Raw genomic sequence first — 10,184 nt, 5'->3', positions numbered from 1 at the left:
TAAGAGTAGGCTGGGTTGTAAGCTCAGTCAAGTCTGCAGTGGCAGGGGTTTACGGCCAACACTGAAGGACAACTCAACCTAAAATTATCATTCTGCTGGGGGCCAAACTGGAAAGAATACTAAGATAATTTACATGTTAGGTTTGTGTGGCTTGTTGTCAAGGACTTCCATCATTTCAGCAGCGTCCTTAAAGGCAACACTGCCACCTGGCGTCGTGTGTTGTGGAAAACCTGCGGTGAATTTTTGCGCGAATTTCTCTAAAAAGAAGAAATATACAACATAAATTAATACATAAATCCTACCTTCGATTAATTTAAACGAAACACTTCAGAATAAAGGCTGCCACAAACGAGAACCTATCGAGGATCCATTGGTTATGCCTGGAGATTCCGACCAGTGCAGTCGATTTAAGAAAAAGGGATTGACAGTCAGTCTGCAGGACGACGGAAGTTGCCTGCATCCTCATCAGTAAACTTACGGGTAAGTCGCAACTAATACCCAAAAGAAATGTGGCATTTGTTTGTATTCATGTTCGTAATTCTGTGTGAGGTAGCAGCCTGGGAAGGGGAGGTGTGGAGGTAAACTGTCTTATTTCAGCTGGCCGTCTTACTGTTGTATGTGTTAACTTACTCCATCCTGGCGACCTGCCTTGATGGCTAGCATGCCAGGCTAACAGCGGCGGCAGGTGTGTTTTTATTGATAATATAGCAACAGTGTGATGGACTGTAACTGACTTTGTAATGCTTTAATATGCCTTACTGTAAAGCAGCGAAAAAATGCAGTTTTTAATTGTTTAAGGTTCATTGTTTGCTAATAGTTTTTCGTTACACAACAGTTAACTGACAGTGTTTTGGTGTTCATGTCGCCAGCTCGTGTCTTTCAGGCCTATTTTATGCTGACACTCGTTTGACAGGAGGGTTTGTGGACACTGGCGTCCATGGTAACACAGACCTGCCATGTCCTTCATCTCTGTGTCAACGTGCACTGGTTGTGTTGGTGATGGCGCAGCTGCCATGGCAACCCAGGGGTCTGAGCAGGCGCTGCTGGCCTCAGACCGCTACGCCAGACTCATCCTGGCCCAGATGAACAAGATGCGACTCCGCACAGACTTCTGTGATGTGGGGCTGAAGGTCGGTGCCCAGGTCTTCAGGGTGCACCGGCTAGTGCTCGCTGCCAGCAGCCCATACTTCTCTGCCTTGTTCTCTGGGGGGATGAGGGAGGCAGATAAGGACGAGGTGCAGATCCTTGGAGTGGAGACTGAAGTCTTTGAGGTTTTGCTGGAGTTCATTTACACAGGTCCGCGTCAACCCTGATATTCTCTCCATCAATTTCCTTAAAAATTGGTGTAAAAATGTTATGCACCATTCTTAATGGAAATGTGTTGTTCTTTCAATCAGGAGTGATCAGCGTAACGGTGGAAAATGTTCAGGAGCTGATGGTGGCTGCAGACATGCTGCAGCTGAATGAAGTCGTGTCTATCTGTGGGGAGTTTCTCAAGGGCCACATGGATCCATCCAACTGTGTGGGCATCTTTCAGTTTCTGGAACAGATCGCCTGCTTGGACATGCTAGAATTTACTGAGAACTACATCCATGTTCACTTCCTGGAGGTAGGCACACATTTGAGTCATTTTCAGTGTATATATTTGCCAAGAAACTGGTTTTGCTGTTAGAATCAATTCCCTTGATATTTAAAGCTGGATATAAAGACTGAGGATTAGTTCATTGTTGTAACTCAAGAGAAAGCATAATCGAACACCATCAGCATCTTACCAGGGCAGGATTTGTATCCTATACATTGCTGAAACTGCTTTAACACATATTTTAATTTTCAAGTTCAATGCTTACAATTTGCCCCTTCCAACTTCTTCCTTTCAGGTGTGCGTCACTGATGAGTTCAGGGGCCTGTCAAAGGATCAGTTGGGGAGGCTTCTAAGAAGTGAGGAGCTGAGGATTGAGGATGAGTACCAGGTATTCACTGCAGCCATGGACTGGGTTCTCCAAGATGTAGCAAAGAGGAAAAAATATGTAGTGGAGGTGTTGGAACCAGTCCGCTTCCCTCTGCTTTCCCCACAGAGATTGTTCAAGTATATAGAAGGTGATTAAAATATGAATATGATTCAGTTTTACTCTTTGTACGATTTAATAACACTTTATTGTTTTAAAATATAAAGCATAGCTAACAGTAAAATAAATGCTGTTTGGTCTCTCAACAAAGGTATTACCGACTTTAGCCTTCGGGTGGCACTGCAGACTCTGCTGAGGGAATACACTGAAGTCACAAAGTCTCCCAAAGAAAATAAGATGTACAGCCAGCTGCAACCTGCCAAGATGAGACCCAGAAGAAAAGCCAGGAAATACCTCTATGCCATAGGTTTGTGTCACATATCTGTTTTCTATCGTGTTTTAGTGATATATGATAAATATAGTAAGATATAAATGGTCAGTACCTGCAGGGTTTAACTTTGAGGCTTGGATTTTAAAATACAAAATGCTGTGGGAGAATGTAACTAGGAAAATTTTCTTGAGTGCTGTACTGAAGTATAGATTTAATGTTATACTTTCATTTAGTTCAATTTCAGAGGAAAATACTATATTTTCCACTCTAGTACATGTAGGCTATAACATGCCACTTGCAGCGGCTACAACAGTAACATGCTGTTCACACATTGATGCTTCAGTAGTAATTAATGAATGATTACGTATATTATAACAAATCAGTTAAAAGGACCAAACTAGTACTGTTAACCACATTTACCTGCAAATATTTACATAGTTTTACCGAGGTAGGATTTTCTATTAAGGACTTTTAGTTGTAATTTTTTACAAGTAAGCAATCTGAATACTTCTTCCATCACTGACAAAATGCTCCAAAGTCAAGAAGTGAAACTTTCATCGGGCCAAGTAACAAACTTGATGGTATACCTTCGCTTGTTTCCTCCCGTCAGGAGGCTACACGCGGCTGCAGGGCGGTCGCTGGAGTGACAGCCGGGCGTTGAGTTGCGTAGAGCGCTTCGACACCTTCAACCAGTACTGGACCACCGTGTCATCCCTGCATCAGGCCCGCAGTGGGCTGGGAGTTGCAGTCCTGGAGGGCATGATCTACGTGGTGGGAGGTCAGAGAGCTGGGCCTGTGTTAAAATAATAACATAAGGAGAATGATTTATCAGTGTGACAGTGAATCTTATTATTTTTTTCCACCAGGGGAGAAAGACTCAATGATTTTTGACTGCACAGAGAGATACGACCCAGTTACCAAGCAGTGGGCTGCTGTGGCGTCTCTGAATTTTCCTCGCTGTGGTGTTGGCGTCTGCCCCTGCCATGGAGCTCTTTACGCACTCGGTAAATGCTGCGGCTCAACACGTTTGACCAAGTTGAAACCAGTAGTTTTAAATGCAGTGAAACAACATAGACCAAATGTTATTAAAAAATTACAAGAATTATCTCATAAAAGACATAAATTCAATAAATTATAACAGCTTGGAAATACTTAAGAGAAATACCAATAACTGGTTGTTTCATGCTGTGTTCCTGTAGGTGGTTGGATCGGCTCTGAGATCGGGAAGACCATGGAACGTTATGACCCAGAGGAGAACAAGTGGGAGGTCATCGGCAGCATGGCGGTTCCCCGCTATTATTTCGGCTGCTGCGAGCTACAAGGTGTGTTCCTCCCTTTAAGGTGCAACATGTAATCACTGATTTCTCAAGAAGCAGAGAGAATATGTAATTATAAAAGCTTCTTAACCCTCCTTTAAAAGCTATATTTCTTTAACACCGAGATAAGCAGATATGACCTAAATGCTGGTGTCTCTTTCCAGGATTCATTTACGTGATCGGAGGGATCAGCGATGAAGGAATGGAGCTGCGCTCTGCAGAGGTGTACGACCCCATCTCCCGACGATGGAGCGCCCTGCCCGTCATGGTCACACGTCGGGCCTATGTGGGTGTCGCCTGCCTAAATAACTGCATATATGCTGTGGGCGGCTGGAATGAGGCGCTGGGTGCTCTGGAGACAGTGGAGAAATACTGTCCTGAAGAGGTGAAGTGCCGTCTGTTTACTGAAAAAATAACATTTAACAAATTACTGGTGTGATTTAGAGTCTTGCAGACAAATGATCTGGATCATAACATTCTTCCCACATATTCTTTTCCACAGGAGAAATGGGTGGAGGTGGCCCCGATGTCTACTGCACGTGCAGGTGTGTCAGTGTCAGCAGTGAACGGGCTGCTGTACGCAGTCGGAGGAAGGGCCGCCAGCAGAGACTTCTCTGCGCCTGTGACGGTGGATTCCGTGGAGATCTACGACCCTCACCTGGATACCTGGACTGAGGTCGGCAACATGATCACCAGCCGCTGTGACGGCGGGCTGGCTGTTCTCTGACAGGCAGGAGTGCTCAGACTGTCCGCATCAAGACCTGAATCATCCCAAAACTTTATGAACTGAAGAAAAGCTGCACCTTAAAGGAACACACAGAAAAGTGTTTCTGTCTCTTGTAGGCTTTCATAATGTTATACATATTATTTATACATGGTGTGTCTTTTTATTTGTCCAGAACCTCGAATGAATATGACCTCGCGTCTTGTACTGGAAACTGCCAAAACTGCCTCTGCTACATGACTCATCTGCTCCATTATTTTCATTTCACTAAATAAGTTTAGAGATCATTTCAGAGTGGCAAACCATGTATTTTCCTTATTTATATTTAGAGAAAGGCTGTTCCGATGATGAGGATCATTCTGACAGTGGAGTAGTTTTATTTTTGATGAGCTAGAGTGTTTTTAATAATGCTGCGGGGATTGAGGATACTGTTCTAGGCTATGATGCGAAAGCACAGTTTTTCTAGTTAGTTTTATTGCACCTCAAGTGAATGTTTGGGATGTATGGATTACTACTTGAGCCTGATAGAACCAAATGAAACGTGTGTTTCCTGGTTAGTGACTAATGTAAACTTGAACAGCATGGCAGTGCTGCAGTCGCTGTGTTTCCACTGGATGACTTTTGTACATATGTATATAGCAATGTCTCTATTTACACTTAAATACAAACCGCTGATCTATCATCTCATTCATCAGCAGAACCTCGCAACTATAGTTTGCTCCTCATTTACATTTCAATGTTTTTTATGTTGGGGTACCAAATAATTCAAAGACAATACACTTGTTTAGAAATGTATTTATAGTAAAATATTGTGTTTCTTCTTGAGACGATGGAGCACATCATATTTTTAACCAACCGGAGCACAATAACAGTATTTTCTAACATGTACTGTTACCCCTTTACAGACAACATGTTACATCACAGTAACAACATCTTTCATTGGTTGGTTGCTTTTCAGACTGAATAAACTTCTCAAGTGTTGTGTGTGTGCTGGGTTTAATATTTCCCTACTTTCCTTCCTTCTTCCATTTAATGAAAATCAATCTTTTCTCCAAACAAAATGTAGGATGATATAATTGCTGCTCCATTTTTATATGCCTCTCTGACACACTGATGGTATGTTGGGTCTGTTCTGATGAGTCAGTCTAGTACCATTGCGTTTTCCTAAAATGGTAAAGTTCCTCTAAAATTACTCTCCACTTAGTTTGTACACAACAAAGACTGAGCTGACTAAATCTGCAGCAGAATATACACTCATCAGGCAAAACATTATGACCCCCTGCCTAATATTGTGTAGGTCTCCCTTGTGCCTCCAAAACAGTTGTGACTCATCAGAAATATGGACATGGACCTGAGGGTGTCCTGTGGTGTCTGGCAACAGAATGCTGTTAATGTTAGGGGCCTCTGTGGATCATCCCACAGATACTTGATCAGTTTGGGATCTAGTGAATTTGGAGGCCAGGTCAACACCTTGTGCTGTTCTTCATGTTTTTTGAGTTGTTCCTAAACTGTTTTCGTCTGTGTCAGGCTGCATCCTGCTGGGGATGGCTGCTGCCCTCAAGGAGTGTCATTGCTATGGGGTGGGGGTGCCTGGTCTGGTCAAGGTCTAAGTAACATCCACACGAATGCCAGATCTAAAAGTTTCCCAGCAGAACACTGAATTGTCACAAGATGGTCAATGTTATTTACTTCTCCGTCAGTGGTTTTAATGTTGAGGCTGATCGGTGTATTTCCTGCAATGCGCTAACCTTGGATTTGTGGCTCCTCCAGATAAACCCATCAATATGGTCTGTTGTCTTTGACTGTCTGCTGCTTCCTTTATTAGGCTCTGCCTTCAGCCGTCTAAGAGGAACTACACTGAAAAGCTGAAGGACCGTTTTTCTGCCAACGACTCTTCTGCAGTTTGGAAAGGCCTGCAGACCATTACCAACTACAGGAGACCATCCCCCCACCCTGTGGGGAGCCCCCGCCTGGCTGAGGACCTCAGTGACTTTTACTCCAGGTTTGAAAGGACTTTCACACCTTTCACTTCCCCCACCATCTCCATTACAAAAGGACTAGCCGTACCCCAAACCACCCCCGTACCCGACCCCCTGCCTGCGCTGAGGATCTGCGAACAGGATGTGCGTCAACTCTTTCAGAGACAGAGGATTAGGAAGGCCCCGGGACCCGATGGTGTGTCTCCGTCCTGCCTGAAAGTCTGTGCTGACCAGCTGGCTCCCATCTTCACTCAGATCTTCAACAACTCCCTGGAGCTGTGCGAGGTTCCCTCCTGCCTCAAACGCTCCACCATCATCCCGGTTCCCAAGAAGTCCCCTGTCACAGGATTAAACGACTACAGACCAGTCGCCCTGACATCTGTGGTCATGAAATCCTTTGAACGACTGGTGCTGACCCATCTGAAGGACATCACGGATCCCCTGCTAGACCCCCTGCAGTTTGCCTATAGAGCAAACAGGTCAGTAGATGATGCAGTCAACATGGCTCTTCACTACATCCTGCACCACCTAGACTCTGCAGGGACCTACGTACGGGTCCTGTTTGTGGATTTCAGCTCTGCGTTCAACACCATCGTCCCGGAGATCCTCCACCAAAAACTGTCCCAGCTCACCGTGCCCCCCTCCACCTGTCAGTGGATTACCAGTTTCCTGACTGACAGGAGGCAGCAGGTGAAACTGGGTAACTTCACTTCCAGCACCCGTTCCCTCAGCACTGGCGCCCCCCAGGGATGTGTTCTCTCCCCACTGCTCTTCTCCCTTTACACTACTGACTGCACCTCAAGGGACCCCTCTGTGAAACTCCTGAAGTTTGCAGACGACACCACCGTCATTGGACTCATCCGGGACGGCGACGAGTCTGAATACAGAAGGGAAGTGGAACAGCTGGTCCTCTGGTGCAGTCAGAACCACCTGGAGCTAAACCCGCTCAAGACTGTGGAGATGACAGTGGACTTTAGGAAGAGACCCACATCAACATCTCCTCTCACCATTCTAAACAGGACAGTTCCAACTGCAGACTCATACAGGTTCCTCGGGTCCACAATTTCACGAGACCTGAAGTGGACCTCCCACATTGACTCCATTAGGAAGAAGGCCCAGCAGAGGTTGTTCTTTCTGCGTCAGCTCAGGAAGTTCAACCTGCCTCAGGAGCTGCTGACCATCTTCTACACAGCTATAGTCCAGTCTGTCCTGACCACATCCATCACTGTCTGGTTTGGATCCGCCACCAGGCAAGACAGGGACAGACTGCAGAGAACAGTCAGGTCTGCAGAGAGGATCATTGGTACCGATCTTCCCTCCATTCAGGACCTGTACCGGTCCAGGGTCAGGAAGCGGGCCAGAAAAATCACCACAGACCCCTCACACCCTGGCCACAATCTGTTCAGACTCCTCCCCTCAGGTCGGCGTTACAGAGCGGTGTACGCCAAAACCACCCGACACAAGGACAGTTTCTTCCCCCGGGCTGTCGCTCTGTTGAACTCTGAGTAGTCACAGAGTGTGAGTCCATACACATGATCAATAAACTTTTTTTGTATATACTCACTGTACAATAACCCCAGTTCGGTGTATATATTATCCTGTTTTTATGTGTACAATTTGAAGATTTATTTTATTTTTATCTTATTTATCTTATTTTTTTTATTTTATTTTTTTTATTTTTACCTTATTTATGATGCTTGAGTACTAGAGAGGAAGGTGCCGGAGTCAAATTCCTTGTATGTGTCATACTTGGCCAATAAAGCTGATTCTGATTCTGATTCTGATTCTGATCTGAGGTTTGCTGCATCAAAGCACCAGGGCTGTTTTCTACTGATGTGGCATACTTCCAAGATGTGAGAAAATCCCCTCCAGCTCCACCGCTAAAACTCATGCATTTACAGTGACAATGACAATGGAAATCCATTCGACTCTCAAGACTTGTTGGGTTGGAAAAATTGGAAGTTGTTTCTTGTAAGTCTAATGAATAAAACTAGGCCTAACTCTATCTGTCAACCTGTGACAAGATTTGCCCTTACAGGTTGTGATGCAACAAGATGTAAAACCTTTATGTGACTGACTGGTGTAGCAATATGGGAGCAGTTGACATTGACAGCATACGTAAGGCAGCAGTTCGTAACTATAACAATCCAGCGTACAAGATATTCTTCTGCTGTTTTGACTTATATCCATCAGGAACAGTGAAAAGTGTGCAAATTGTCCCAATGTTTAACTATTGATTTTAAAAAAGCTATATTTAAATAATTAGTTTAGTCAGGAACAGCACTTTTTTTTCCATGTAGTTATCACAGCAAAGAAGGTCAAAGTTTGACGAATATTTTCTTGACCTGCATTTGGATATTTTAATCCAGGACCTCCATTTTGCAACATATTATACATTAAAAGTATGAACAAACTGGATCTGTTTTTACAGTGACAACTGTCAAACACTGTCTTCTTGAATCACTTCTGAATGATCTTCTTTTCAGAGCAGAATTTCTTGAGCACCAGTGTAGCCACCAGCGAGAAGGTGGCAACCAGAGTGAGGATGGTCCTCATGGCTTTAAACCAGGCGGGATAGCCAGGCAGCATGTTCAGGTCGTAATGCAGCGACAGACCCAGTCCCATGATAACTACGAGTGCTCCTTCTGTAATATTGTCTCGGCAGAGAAGCGCCAGCCAGGCCAGAAGTGACGGCACTACGCTGTTGCCCAAGTTCATCCAGTCTGGCTGAGCAGGACTGCCGGGAGGGATGGCAAAGCCCCAGCGAGCTCCTCCGAGGAAGGACACTATAGAGGCTCCGTACACCAGTTGAGCGTATGCCACTTCAGGATAGAAGGACTGTGTGGCAGCCATCAGAAGGGGTGCTGACAGGAAGGGGATGAGCCCAGAGAAGCCGAGGTACAGAGCTGGTTTGGGAGCTTGTCTGAGGGCCATCAAGCTGAAACCCTCTTTGCTGTCGCCTCTCTCCGAGGAGCCTTGTGAATCCCTGTGACAAAGACGTGAGGCATGCCAGCTCACAGGCCTGATGCTCAACAACCTGTTGGTCGAAGCTGGTCTGGATGGCACTAACACAGAGGAGGCTGGGGAGCCAAACAGCAGCTGAGCTTTTGTAAAGTATTGTGGTGCTCTGGTTATCTGCTGAAGATGCCTCCATACTCCAACCTGAAGCCAACACAATGACAGATATGATTTCTTGTTACATACTGCTAGCACATACAGCAGCGTTGTATTCATTAGTAAGTTGTATTTGTAATTTGTAAAATGGTCACTTATTCTTACCCCAGACATTATCTGTCTTCCAGATGGAAATCTAATCATTTTCAATCTGAAACAGAAGCGATGTCTGTTAGCAATAGCTTCCCATAGCACATGCACTCTGAAGGTTTAACTTATATATTAAACAACCACTACAAGCCAGCGTTGTTGTTAGCAGCTAGCATTCAACCTCTCTTCCTGAACTTGTTGCAATACAAAGCTATCCCTGTGAGACAGCCACAGCTGATATAGTTACCCAAACATTATCCTTTAACTTTATGTCACTCACTTGTTTCCCGAGCCACTGCGCGCACAATAGCATACAGTTAATAGTAAAAAAGCTAACGTTAACCAGCTAGAGGTCGTGTGCTTGCTGCTGTCATTCTCTCGGCGCTCGATTAAATACCTGTCTCTTAATATTCTTGAGCCAAACGAGACTGATTCTGGTATCGACTAGTTTGGCTGTAGGTGGCAGGGATGTATTAAGTTGCATTCAATGTGGCAAAATACCACCGTATTGTTGACACCGTATATTTGAAAATTACCAAAAACAAAACACCAGGCTATAACTCC

The 10,184-nt window shown here is 44.8% G+C and overlaps 2 protein-coding genes across 3 annotated transcripts; one reads left to right on the top strand and one right to left on the bottom strand.

Annotated features, from left to right (window-relative positions):
- The first annotated feature begins 442 nt into the window (after positions 1 to 442).
- Positions 443 to 6,057, top strand: ipp (intracisternal A particle-promoted polypeptide). 2 transcript variants are annotated; one of them, XM_084547049.1, is made up of 10 exons: positions 443 to 480; positions 884 to 1,296; positions 1,398 to 1,609; positions 1,878 to 2,097; positions 2,218 to 2,373; positions 2,948 to 3,115; positions 3,204 to 3,341; positions 3,537 to 3,659; positions 3,818 to 4,038; positions 4,156 to 6,057. In XM_084547049.1, exons 2-10 carry the CDS (start codon positions 957 to 959, stop codon positions 4,378 to 4,380), a joined length of 1,803 nt encoding a protein of 600 aa, XP_084403175.1. In that variant the 5' UTR covers positions 443 to 480; positions 884 to 956; the 3' UTR covers positions 4,381 to 6,057. The 2 variants fall into 2 exon arrangements, with proteins under 2 accessions (XP_084403175.1, XP_084403174.1); XM_084547048.1 differs by having other exon boundaries at positions 456 to 480; positions 870 to 1,296.
- A 2,759-nt stretch (positions 6,058 to 8,816) lies between these two features.
- LOC311489784 (transmembrane protein 69-like) lies at positions 8,817 to 10,177 on the bottom strand (the record flags this gene model as incomplete). Its single annotated transcript, XM_084547050.1, has 3 exons — positions 9,901 to 10,177; positions 9,636 to 9,681; positions 8,817 to 9,518 (listed from the first exon to the last, which is right to left on the bottom strand). The coding sequence occupies exons 2-3, from the start codon at positions 9,672 to 9,674 to the stop codon at positions 8,817 to 8,819; spliced, it is 741 nt and encodes a 246-aa protein (XP_084403176.1). The 5' UTR covers positions 9,675 to 9,681; positions 9,901 to 10,177.
- Positions 10,178 to 10,184: the final 7 nt, after the last annotated feature.

Source organism: Chelon labrosus, assembly GCF_963514085.1.
Source record: "Chelon labrosus genome assembly, chromosome: 6".
Lineage (NCBI taxonomy): Eukaryota > Metazoa > Chordata > Actinopteri > Mugiliformes > Mugilidae > Chelon > Chelon labrosus.
This window is presented reverse-complemented; position numbering and strand designations above follow the sequence as displayed.

What these genes read in the sequence shown, in the direction of transcription:
- ipp (XM_084547049.1), top strand. Translation starts at nt 957, where the DNA reads ATGTCCTTCATCTCTGTGTCAACGTGCACTGGTTGTGTTGGTGATGGC. An exon ending in TGGAGCTCTTTACGCACTCG is followed by an intron (nt 3,342 to 3,536) that starts GTAAATGCTGCG and finishes GTGTTCCTGTAG; the next exon opens with GTGGTTGGATCGGCTCTGAG. An exon ending in CGGCTGCTGCGAGCTACAAG is followed by an intron (nt 3,660 to 3,817) that starts GTGTGTTCCTCC and finishes GTCTCTTTCCAG; the next exon opens with GATTCATTTACGTGATCGGA.